This window comes from Sciurus vulgaris, assembly GCF_902686455.1.
Source record: "Sciurus vulgaris genome assembly, chromosome: 8".
Lineage (NCBI taxonomy): Eukaryota > Metazoa > Chordata > Mammalia > Rodentia > Sciuridae > Sciurus > Sciurus vulgaris.
The window spans coordinates 141,464,152-141,477,507 of NC_136468.1; the positions used below are offsets into that span (position 1 = coordinate 141,464,152).

Consider the following 13,356-nt stretch of genomic DNA (forward strand, 5'->3'; position numbering starts at 1 on the left):
GTAGGTTGTCCAGATTATGATTTTTCACATATCAGAATATGTAGGAGTGGAATTTGTTTAAAGTATAGTCATTCAGCCACATGACATTTTGGTCAGCACATTGATCCTGTAAGATTGTAATGGACCTGAAAAATTCCTGTTGCCTAGTGACATCACAGTCATCATAATGTGGTAGTGCAGTGCCTTACTCACATCTGGTCAAGAAGATGTAAACAAACGTACTGTGCTTGCCAGTTGTGTAGAAGTATAGTACACACAATTATGTACAGTATGTAATAATTGGTCATGATAAGTGACTGTGTTACTGGTTTATATATTTACTATATAGGTTGTATGTTCTGAATCTAAAAGATCAGAACTGTTTCAGATTTCACTTCTTTTTAGATTCTGGAACATTTGGATAGACTTTACCTGGTGAGCATCACTCATCTGGAAATCTGAAATGCACCCAAATCCTAAACTTTTTGAGTGTTGAAAGTTTCTGATTGTAGAATATTTTGGATTTTTGGGTTAGGGATGCTCAGATTGTACTGAGTTTTTTGTTGTAATTTTAGAGTACACTCCTATTTATTTAAAAAGAAAGTTTATTGTAAAATGCTGTGCCACGTTACACTCCAGTAGCCACATCCATCTTGTGTTTACTGTGTCTTTTAATTGCATCAAGGGCAATATGAAGTGATTGACCCATACCGTCTATGTTTGTAAGCACACTGTGATTGCACAATGGCAAAATCCCCCTACTGATGTATTTCTGATAAAGTTGCCTGTTGTTAAGCAACACATGCCTATATCAGGACAAAAAGGGAAAGAAAACAAAGTAGAATATTTGAAGCAGGTGACGTAATGTTGATCACTTTTGGTTATTAGAATTTTTTGATCTTGTTAATCTATTTTTAGGTATGTTTGAAGATTGTAGTTATTAAAAGTTTTAAAAAGTTGTGCTGAAATTGGTGCTACAAACTTGGAAGTCAATCCTGTAAATAAGAGCAGGAAACACTTTTCATTTTTTTTTTTTTTTTAGGCTTTATTTTTTTTTTATTGTAAACAAATGGAATACATGTTGTTTCTCTGTACATGGCGTAAAGGCATACCATTTGTGTAATCATAAATTTACATAGAGTAATGTTGTTTGATTCATTCTGTTATTTTTTCCCTTCCCCCCACCCCTCCCACCCCTCTTTTCCCTCTGTACAGTCCTTCCTTCCTCCATACTTGCCCCCCTCCCTAACCCTAACTCTAACCCTAACACTAACCCTTCCCTCCCCCCCATTATGTGTCATCCTCCACTTATTAGCGAGGAAACACTTTTCATAATGCCATATCACCAATACCCTTTATGGACCAATGGACTATTATTTAGAAAAACATTTACATCAGTAACTAATTTGAAGAGTGATTCAGAAGAATTGGACTTAAGACTATTAATGTTAGGAATTTTCAACAAAATTTATTTATTCCTAATAAATTAATTTATTCCTAAATTATTTTAAACATAATTTATAAGAGTTATACCCAAATATAAATCCATGCTACTGTAAATGATACTTTCACAAAATTTCAATTTCTAACTACATGGTATATAATACTATACATTCCATAGAATCATATACAGTACTTGCCAGTATATAGAAATATGAGGGGTTTTTTTTTGTTCTTTTATTTTGTGATTTAGCAATTTGTTTTAATTTAGGAATAATTTAACTTATTTTTGCTAATACCTTTTTTTTATGTGCACAATAGTGATATATAATGAACACATCTCAATTAGTCTTGAGGAACTCTTTAAAAAATTATGTGATAGCAATAATGCTTTAGTTTGTTACCTTCCCCTTCTCCCTTGGTGATTTATAAAATAATAGTTCAACTAAAAGTTGATGACACTTTAGAGTCAGTGAAACATGTTAGGAAAGAAAAGCAATTAAGATGGGGTGTTCTTTTTACTGTGAAATTTAGTTGTCTTTCTGCCCAGAAGGGGAATGTGGGAGAAGAGACTCATGTTACCTTTGATTGTCCCTTGATAGTAGGAATATTTGTCTGTTACTGTACATTTTTTCCCATTTTTTGAAAAAAACTATAAATAACAAAATATTTGACAAAGGTGGATTTGGGAAACTTCAGTAAATCAATATTAGCCACATGTGCAGAAAAATAAAAAAATTTAAAGAAAGTCTTACTTATAAAAGGCATGAATGTAAATGCATTTTTAAAAAATGCTATGTGATTAGAGAATGTGAGGATACGTTTTGGCGTGTCTGTTGGTATGGCAAAAAACATTAAAATTCGTTGTGGATTCAGTGAGTGTTTTATTTCTCTTATCAGAATTTTCTCAGGTGAGTAATTTTGTTAAGATACAAGTAAAAGGGAAAAGAAATTTCTTTTGCAAATGTTTCCATCCTTTTTGCTGATTTGAACTGATGTAATTTAAGAGGAAATTATTTCTGGGGGCATTTTGTGTCTGTTTATATATTTATGAAAAGAAAGAATTTTGAGAATACACAGGGCAGTGTTTGTCTTGATTTTTTTTGGTGTTTGTTACTTGTGGCTCATTATTCTAATATTTCAAAGTAAAAAATGATATTTCCCAAAATGTAAAATATTAAGAAAATTATAAATTTAGTAAGTAAATTTAATATTATATAGGAAGGTTTAATTCCTGACAGTCTTCCTAAAATCATGCCTTTAAAATCTTATCCAAAAATTATCTACAGAACATTTGAAGAAATTCGTGTAATTCTTATACTATAGGAAATTGTTCCTTCTTTATTTTCTCTTTAAAAGTGTGTTATTAACCTTGGTATTAATTCATGGTATTCTTGTTTATCTTGTAAGAGAATATTATCCAAATTATTAGTCTTTGTGGCACTGTTAGGTAGAAAATTAATCTCAGAATTTCAAAATAATCTTAAACTAATTGGAAGCGGGTTGGAAAGACCTTTATGGAAGGGGAATTGCATCGTTTCATTTTCAAAGACTTTAATGAAAAATTTGTGCTTAAGTATTTTATTATTTCGAGAAAGTATTTGACTTCCTTTCTCTGTTCCAGTGTGAGATTAAGTCATTTAAATTAAATCATTAACTTTGTTTTAAAGAATGTTTAAAAAGTTTCTTTGTTTTTATTTGGATGTCCTTTTTACTGGTTCTTTTTTTTTTTTTCTCCCTCTTTTTGTTTTTCAGTTGTGGAAGAAGGACTCTGGGAAAATGGCCTTTCCTATGAATGTAGGACGCTGCTCTTCAAAGCAATCCACAATCTCTTAGAAAGGTAAGAAAGGGAACAGGAGGACAGTTGTTTTGAGGCACCCAGGTACATTCCTGAATGCTTGGGATTTTTATATGCAGTGATTTTATTGTTAGTGTTAAAATCTGCCCAGCTGGGCTTGGTGTCATCTGTCTATAATCCCAGCTTCTTGGGAGGCTAAGGCAGTAGGACTGTGAGTGTGAGGCCAGCATGGGCAGAAAATGAAGAAGAATTGGGGATGTTGTAGCTCAAGCCCTAGTACTGAAGAAAATCTAAACAAGAAAAGCGGGGTGTAAGGGGAGAAGGAAGGAAGTTTCAGGAATAGTACATAGATCTAACTCCCATATGCCTTCTTTCCCCCCATGTTGTGTTTCTTATTTTTTGTTTTTAAAATTTATTCCCTGAACCATGTGCAGACACAAGATTATCATTCTTTTCTCCCTTGAGTTTTTAGGTGTATATTTCTTAAGGATGAGGATTTTCTCTCACATAAACAGAGTATAATTATGAAAGAAGATCTAACATTGATTAAATGTCATTATTTAATGTGTAGCTTAATTCAGATGTTGTCGGTTGTCCCAGTTATGTCCTTACAGCTTAGCTCCTTGAGACTCAACCCATGATAATACATTATTTAGGTTTCATGTCTCTTAACTCCAAAAGTTTGTCTTTTTTCTTTTTTGATACTGGCATGTGTTGGCTCCTCAGTTTGAGATAGAGTCTCATGGTTAGATTCATCTTGTGCTTTTTAGTAGGAATGCCATAGGAGGGTGGTGTGTCCTCTTCAGTGTGTGATTGCAGGAGGCATATAATGTGAGTGCCATTCTTTTAATGATGTTATAATTTTGATCACGTCACTGAGCTGATGTTCTACCAGATTTCTTCACTGTAAATTAATATTTTGTTAACTATGATCTTTGTTAGTTATATCTTTCTTTGAAGTAATTTTTGGCCAGATACAATGAGATCGTGTAATTATCCTCTTTCTCATCAAAGTGTAGAACCTATCTGCTGGACATGGTGACACACATATGTAATCTAGCTGCTTGGAAGGCTCAGGCAGTAGGACCCACGAGGCCAGCCCTGGCAACTTAGAGAGATGCTGTCTCAAAATTAAAACCAAAGGGGTGGGGAGAGGAGATGAGTATGTGCCCACGTGTAAGGTTATGTGTTCAACCCCCAGTACTGCAAATCAAAACCGCAATTACAATAATCACAAACAAAACCCAAAAAATCTTCTTGTTTTAACCTGTTTGTAGACATTACCTAAATCAATAGTTACCATTATGGTGCTCATGTTAAGTTTTAGGTGCCACCATTCTTTCTGGTTTTCTTAGTTGGCATTGTTATATGGGAGAGGTTTTCATGCTCTTCCATTAAGTTTTCTCTCTCTGTATATTATATAAATTTGGGTTCATGGACTGCTGTTTTATTCAACAGATTATTCTTCATTACTACCATCATTTATTTTGACACTTCCACATGTGGCCTGGGAAAACCCTTTGACATATTCTTGTTGTTGTTTGAGAACCTCTTAACTTGAACCGTTTTCACTTTTCTTTCTGAGGTAGGACTTTTAGGTCACCAAAGCCGAAAGGATAGTCTTGTACTGTTGAATTTCATATCCAGACTACTGGCTGAGGTGATAGCAGTACAGTATCACTGTTTCAGATATTTTAACTGTAGTTGATAAGTTGTCATCATTTAGGTCACTTGGAAAGTTCCTTCCCTCCAAATTTCTTGATTTTTTCATTCTGAACTTGTTTGGTTTCTAATCCTGTGATTTTGTGTAGACCTAGAGCTTATCTGTTACTGAGGTATCATATACTTGTAGAAGCATTGATTTGTTTTAAGCATTGAGAACTCTTAAATATTCTAAATTTTTGTACTTCTCTCCCCCTACTGCAAAATACAACAGAATAAAATTACACACAAATTCCCTTCAGGAAAATGTGGAAAATTTATTGTTTCTGTAATCCTGTGTTAGAATAAGTTTTTTTTTTTTTTTAAACTGGTTCAGTAATTAATGTACTTTTAAGCACCTTTTTATTGATATAGAATTTCTGAGGAATGTGGAACAGAGTATATAGTTTTTGATATTGTACTGCACCATTTTTTTAATATGATGATTTATTCCTTTCAAAAAATATTAATAAATTTGTGGTTGAATTTCCAGTCTTGTGTTTTAAATGGTAGGGTATTCCTTTTCTTGGTTGAAAGAAAATTAGAATAGCCCCAAACCTGCGAAGGACAAGAAATGAGCAGAATTCATTTATTCTGGGCTCACAAATTCAGAATTCATGATGAAAACTAAAGTCCAGTTCAAGTTAAATTATTACTTTGGAGAAAATTAATTGTGACACATAAAAAAATTTGGGAAAGATGTAAAGATCTTTGGGTTAGGTATTGGTTTGGTTATAAGGTCTTTTACTTAGACAGTTACTGTGGACTCAGTGAGTCTTGATAAAATCCTGTAAATTAAGTATGGGACACTGTAGATTTTTTGTGAATGTGTATAATATATGCCACATAATGTGTGACATATTATTAATGTCAGTAATTTTAATTTTTTCCTACAAATTTATTTTGCTTAAATCAATTTGTATTCTTTAATTAAAATACACCCAGAATGGTTTATTTGAATTCTGTTCGAATTATAGGAGTTAATTTTGAGACAAATGAAATAGCTTTTCTTTTAGAAAATAATTAATAATCACACTTCCCCACAAGTTTATATGCATAACCTGAGAATCTTTTGAAAAATTTTGCTAATCTTTTTGTCCTGTAAAATAATATTTTTCTCTTCATGTAACTTTAAAGTGAATGTATTTACTCTAGGAGTGAAAGTTACCCCGTTCATGAGGCTGAGGCTGGAAAGCACTTTAAATGGTTGTTGTCAGTTTTCTTTATTTGTCAACAGAAACTGGAAAGACTAATACATGCTTGCTTTTTTTATTTTTCCCTAGTTTAGAACATTTGCTATAATGTCCTCAACTGTTTACAACCTAAATTAATGCAGGTATTGTTTGTCACCCTTTTTGTGGCAGTTTTCTGTTATGCCTAAGTGCTATTCAGGTAATGTTGACTTGCTTCTCCATTGTGGACATTGTAAGGTTCTGGCATGAAGATCAGAATTGAGGTTAGTGAGCAGATCATTCAGGACAGCATCACTTGCAGAAAGTGTGTGCTTTGTGAACCATTTTTTCTTCAGTTTGCATGTTAACAAAGCTTGTACAAGCAATTCGTTAATTTTACATTTTTTAAGCACAAGAATATGTTTAATTAAAAGAATTTCATTTACTACCCTGAGAAACTTACAGCTATGGGGGAGTCATATAAATTGATCTTCTTAACATAAGGCTTTGATTGCTAATGTATACAGAATGATGTGCTTCAGTGATCGATTAAAATAATTTCACTCTAGAAATTAAGGTAACGACCGTCTCACAGAGAATAAATCGTTTCATATTTTCGTTACCATTGGTGCTGAGGTAATACTATACTGACACTGCGTTTAATATTTTATATTCTAAGGTTCAATAACTTCAGATATTTTCATCTTTCATTTACTGATTTCTCATTTCAAACTTTTCACTATTTGCCTACACTGTGTTATATACATCTAGGTCATCAATTCCCACCCTCTTAACAAAAAACAAACAAATTAAAAAATCCCACCACTACTAACTCAAGAGCATTTTCCATAGAGGTGTCAGACAGAAGACAACATACTTGGTGGAATTTTATATATCTGTTTAGGGCCACATATTTATAGAAATCCGTTTCTTTGTTGTGTTCAGAGACAGGAAATACTCTGAATTTCAGCTCTGCCACTTACTATGTGATATGGGCCAGTGACTTGAGCTTGCCCCTGTTCATTTACCTATAAAATGGTGAAAGGTTGTTTGGTTCATCTCAGTTCTCTCTCATTATAAGAGCTCAATTAATGGTCAATTGCTTTTATAGCTAATAGAAGTATAGTGAAATATGAACTCTTTACAGAGTTGGAGACAACATTTAAAAGTTAGTCTGTTTACCCTACCAGTTCTGAGATTGCATTCTATAATATCCTTTTTACTGGGTCATTCCTTCTGTGAATACTTCTGGTTATGTGACTGCAGCTTTCCATCTTTAGAGAGTACTCAGTGTTTGAAAGTCTTCTGTATACTGATTAGAAATCTGTCTTCTTACAATTTTTGTTTCTTTATCTTAGTATTCTTTGGGGTCATATGTAACGCATGCAATCCTGCCTCTCTGTGGTAACCTGTTTGATAGCAAACCTGAGTTTTTATCTTTCCTTTTTAATAGTTCTTAACATATGATCTTGAATTCCCCATCTCTCCTTGCCAGCCTTCCATATATTCCTCCATTTGGTTCCATTTTCTCTAATTTGATTGCCATTATTCTACTTTAAGATGTCATCAGTGTTTCTTGAAGTATGGCCACGGCTTTCTTGATCAGTCCAGGTTAGGCCCAGTTATGCTGCATTAACAGATGAGCTGAAAAAAGGTCCACCGTGAGTCATTGGCTAGAGTACTGCTCCACATCTCCTTGCTGATGGGGCAGCCCCGTCTACAAACTCCCAGGTCTTCTGGGTAGAGAGCAAGGCGTGAAGTCATGTGGTCAAGCTTCATGTCAGTAAGAAAGGGAGAGAGAACGTGTTTGGGAAAAGCATAGATCTGCCAAAACTAAATTAAGGTTTTTCCTCCTTGTAATAAACTGTGTCCTCCAAATAGCTGCCAGTTATGTCACTGAAACAGTTCGTTCTGGAATGTAATCATAGATGTATTCATACATTCTTTTTAAACCTTTGAGCTCATATTGGCTGATTTTGGTGTTCTCTTGTTAGAATTCCATAATCTGAGAGTGTTTAGCGGTTCTCTGTTGTATAGTCTTGGATCATCATGCTGTTCTCCTGTTCTTCAGGGAAAGTAAATGTGTGTCCGATTTTCTTCATGATTGATTATCTCTTTTTGGCATAATTCCCAGAATAACAAAATACTGTTAATTTAGTTTTTACTTAAACAGAATCTCTGCTCATTTAACTTTTCTTTCTCCCCCTCATCTCCCTCTTCTTCCCCTAGGTGCTGTTAACGTACTAGTTCAAATTATTCTTTATCAGTTTTTTTTCAATTTAGTGAAATTTTGTTTTGTATTCATCATAATTTTCTCAAAGGTCGCAGTGTATTTTAAGCTTAGGTCATCTTACACTGCTCATTAATGGAAAAATACTTTGTGATTGGATTATGGAAACAAAATCTACAGTTGTTTGTCAGGGGTTACCCCTCTTTTGTTTTTATAATTGATACAGGTTTTCATGATGTGTCATCACCTGTCTCATCACAGTGAAGAAAACCATGGATTGTAAAGCCTCTGAACAAGCCAGAAAATGTGCGTGGTTCAAAAAGCCAGATTTTTAGTCAGCATTTCCATGATTTGCACCACATGTAGTACTAATGAAAATCTTGTTTTTATAATAGCTTTGTAGAAATACTTAAAATGTCTGGCATAATGCTGTCAATTTGGCATTATGTGTGTTAAGATACTTTAATTTTCATTTTCTTAAGATTTTGCAATAAAATACATGAGCTAATTTTTTTATGGCAAGATAATTTGTTTGCTCTAAAATTCGAATCATTGCTTTGTAGACAATAGAAGACCATGTGAGTCTTTGGAAGCCGCTCTGCTCTGTCATATCCATGCTTACCCAGGGAGACCTTGACCTGTGGTGCTGGACGTGTGTAAAACATGGTGGCTCTTCTGAGTAGTCCTCTGGGGCTGCGCTTCTGAAGGGTTGTCAGCACGTTCACTCCATGGTGGTTGATAAGACAGCTGAAAAGTTGCCTTTGGCCCAGAGCTGCTTGGTTTGCCAGGAGTTGGTGTTCAGAGGTGTACTTCATTTGGAAAAACAATGGGGAGTAAACTGGAATTATAATTATGATAACAATAATGTATTCATACATTTCTAGTTCTTGGTGTATTATGTTACTGTGACCCAACAGAGGTGATCCTCAAAGGGCAAGCAAACACTGTCTGTGGAGATGGTGGATTAGAGATTTCAGAATGAGAAGTATATTCACAGAATAATAAGTATGTGGGGGTAGGTATAGCTATGGTTGGAGGAATGGTGTTATGACATTGCATGGTTGAAGGTGTTTGGTATAATGTGATCATAGGGGTGAGAAATGAGTAATCAACAGGTTGCCATTTTGTTGAAATGGCATAACATGCAATTCTTTAACAGAAGTAGGTAAGCAAGCCTTTAGATCTAAGGAGTACAGAAATTATAGATAAATGTGATTGGAAACAGATCTAGTTGTAAATGTCTAGAAAGAAATCTGCTCACTCTAAGCGATCATTATACTTAATATTTTTAGGGCAGGGCAGGGAGTAAGACTTTAAAAATAATACATTTTTGTTGTTGGAGAATGGGATCAGATACTGAACATTTGACACTAGGCAAGAGATCCAGTTCTTTGGAATTCCATTAAGATGGAAATTGGAGGTGAGGCTGGGTCTGTAAAAGAACTTAACCTTATGGGTATCATAGGAGGGGAGCAATAGAGGCTGTGTGGCCACAGCAGCTGGTGTCCCAAGGGCACAGTGAAAGCCCAGGGTAGCAAAGACCTGGAGTATACTTGGAAAAGGTTTCCTCAGCCCCAGAACACAGGAGCTAAATTTTATTCTGTTGAAATTTGGCAACATTGCAGTTTCTATGAAGGGGACTTCTTTACATATATGCTTGATAAAAATTGGGAGTGGTGAGATAAAAGAGGGGATTTTGATAAAGATTGGGGGGTGCTGGTGAGGATGTCTTGGCATGCAGTTCCATAGAACTTAGTCTATATGAGTGGCTCTGTGATTAGATGTTAACATTAAAGTCTAGTTTGGTTAGGGTATGATGGCAAAACACTGTACTTGGACTTCCTAATCAGTGAAATTGATTATATACATGTACGCATAATTTGAGTGACACAGAAGCCACCAGAGCCATTGGTGGCCTTCCTTCTGTGCCTCCATAACGTCACATCTGGGAAATGGCTTGCTGCGTGGATTAGGCTTTGGCCATGCTGTAGCACTTGTTATCTTACGTCAGGTTTGCCTGTGGTTTTGGGATTGAAGATTGTGGTTTGCCACTTTTGGAGTCAGGTTGCATTTTGTAGCTGATTATTCAGAGCCATATGGCACGACACAGAAACAGTAGGTACACACACAGGCACAAACGTGCAGCCCAATTTCATTCTCATTTTCATTTTTCAGCAGCTGTTTCTTTTCTTCTTGAAACAGTGATTTTTTGCCACGTGGGGTTGGGGGAGGTGGCCAAATATTGGGAAGAAAAATAATTTTTTAGTATTATTGCTTAAAGGACTTTTTATAATCTGGTATCACATAATGATCTTACCAGGTAATACTGTAGCTTTATAGAATTAGGTCATATCTTAATAGTAAAACAATTTTGAAAATGTTGATAATAATGACTGAGGTAACTGGACAAGCTGGCTTAACTGATTCATTCTTAGCACTATTTTTGATGTTGTCTTGAAATAATTTGTGGCAGATGGAGTGTGTCTGCTAGGTTAATTTATGAAGTAAAGTAGAAATTTTGATCTTCAAACAATAAGAAAATAAAGATTGATAGAGTATAAAGAATGGAACATTATATTTCTGATGTAATTTTTAGACTTTAGAATTGTTTCCTGGGAAGATTTGCTTAACTGTATTCTTAACATGTGTTTTAAGCATTTGGGCACTTGTGCTAATTTTCCTTAACATGTATTTTAGCTGCTGTGTGATTCCCTCCATACTGAGTATCTTCTGTAATTTTAGTTTGCAGTGTGAAGTGATAGGCTATAAAGAAGTTTCTTAGGTAGATTTTTTTCTCCCTCAAAATATCAAGTGTCTCATTGGTGAGAATACATAGACCCAAGAAAATTCAAATAGTACAAGCCTACCCATATTGGTGGTTATGAGCAATAATAATAATAATAATAATATTACTTTATGAATAGGAAATAATCTTTGGTCTATTTATTTATTTATTTATTTATTTTTTTCCGGTGCTGGGGATTGAACTCAGGGCCTTATGCTTGCGAGGCAAGCACTCTACCAACTGAGCCCTGGTCTATTCATTTTAAGGTACATTATATCATAGACATTTAAATATGGTCCGTGAATAAGAGTCATAGAAATGAATTGTTACAACTGAGTAGTCCATAGTGCTGATTTGTACATGTAAGAGGATGTACCCACTTGATTTGAGATAGGAAAGACAGTTGGAATTTAAATTAGAGGAGGAGGGATAGAACGGGACAATAAAAGGACTTCAGGTCAAAGCAGAGTTAGTAGGCATCAGTAGTGTTGTTCAGTATGGAAATTCTTAACTAGAGTCTACTTCATAGAGTTCACCTGCCCTATGGATTGTGTGTAGCATTTTGCTCTTTCATGCATTTTTCTATACATAGTTCATAGTAGCTGTCATTATTTATTTATTTTTTAAACTGTATACCTATGACCCCAGTGTGATTGAGAAAGGAGGACTTGGTACCTCATTACAGCCTTGATGTTGAGTCAGCATAGTTTCATCACTCAGACAGGTGGTCGAGATGTCTCCCCCGAAACATATGCCTCCTGCTCTCATGGCTTCCCTGTGACTTAAAGGATAATGCTCCAGGTAGAACTGACTAACCTTGGAGGGGTCATATTTGAATCTCCCCACCCTTATTTACCCCAATACGTAGAAAATTGAGCCAAAACACTCCTTTATTCAGTACAATTTTCTGTGTTCTCAATGTTTTTCCTTTACTGTGTTGGAAATCACTTACCACATAGATACTGATTAGCAGTTGAAAAATCACATAAGTTATTATGCCTTTCTTTTGGAAACAGATGGTTTCAGACTAAAGGATCCATAGTTTCCATTCTATTCTGTGTATTAGTGATAATAACCTTTTGTTGACATTGCCTGACAAAGAAATGTGATCTGTAGTGGGAACTCCAGGAGATATATTCACACAGAGTTAGACTCTCAGATAGCAGTCATTAGCCATTTGCAATTTGCTTTTGTCCTTGGATGCCACATTCCAGACTCTGCTTTTTCCTAGAATGAAGTCAGTGAATAGAATTTGTGGCTTTTATTGCAGAGAAGGGCAAGAATTTTGAAATACATTTTTATACATTGTCCTTTAGTCACAGATATTTTGTTGTTTTTTTTCTTTCATATTCTCTAAAGTCTTAGATTTTTCTAACTGTGCACTGTAAATTTCATGTTGTCTTTGCTGCTTACTAAATAATTCTTTTGAATTCTGACCTTCAAGGCATTTATGAGAGTGATTTTTTAAAATACGCTATTTATTTGGTGAAGATGTGTTACTAAAAGACTGTTGAGTGTTTGATGTGATTCCATACCTGTTACATACCCGATTGCTTTTATTATAAGCATTATTGATTTTAAGGTCTACCTTCAATTTAGCAGCAGCTTTTGGAGAATAAAGAAACACTTTCACATGAATTCACTGGCAGGTTGTATCTGGATTTAAGAAATGAGCAAAGAATGAAGGAAATGGTAGTAGTTAAATGTTGTGTTTCTGTGATCAGATATACTTGGACTTAATGGCATTTCTACCCTTGCTAATATGTGTGACCTTGGTTAGATGTTTTAGCCTCTTCACTTTTGAAAACTGACACTGTAACACCCAGGTGATCTTCTTGTTATAAGAATTAAATGAGATACTGTGCCTGGTAGTCAACATGTGGTGGTGATGATAGTAGCAGTTCTATCAAGTGATTATCGATAGTATTGTTGGTGGGAGAAACCTGATATCAAACTTCTGAGTTTTCACTGGAAATATTTATTTATATGTAGTCTAGCTAAAATAAATAAGATTTTGGCTAGTGAATAAGCTGTGAGGCATGTTTTCAGTTTTGCTTCTTGTGTACTTTCTCCTTGGGTGAAAGTAGGTATTTATTCAGCTTGAGGATGTGTACTTTATTTTGTATTCTAAATTTAGTGAAGTTGGTGCTGGGGTTGTGGCTCAATGCTGGAGCTCTTGCCTAGCATGTGTCAGTCACTGAGTTCGATCCTCAGCAAACAAAAAAGATCCATCAACACCCCCCCCCCCAAA

The 13,356-nt window shown here is 34.9% G+C and overlaps 1 protein-coding gene across 4 annotated transcripts in view; it reads left to right on the plus strand.

The window, feature by feature from the left end:
• MED13L (mediator complex subunit 13L) overlaps positions 1-13,356 on the plus strand; it is a 290,375-nt gene that overhangs the window by 149,279 nt on the left and 127,740 nt on the right. For 3 of the 4 annotated variants that reach the window (XR_013765965.1, XM_079152455.1, XM_079152456.1), the window contains exon 3: positions 3,175-3,259. The exons of the other annotated variant lie outside the window; for it this stretch is intronic. Coding sequence is in view for 2 of the 3 variants with exons in the window: in XM_079152455.1 (XP_079008581.1) it covers positions 3,175-3,259 (85 nt within the window). In the remaining variant the exon portion in view is untranslated. The remainder of the gene's footprint in view (positions 1-3,174; positions 3,260-13,356) is intronic. 4 annotated transcript variants of the gene reach the window in all.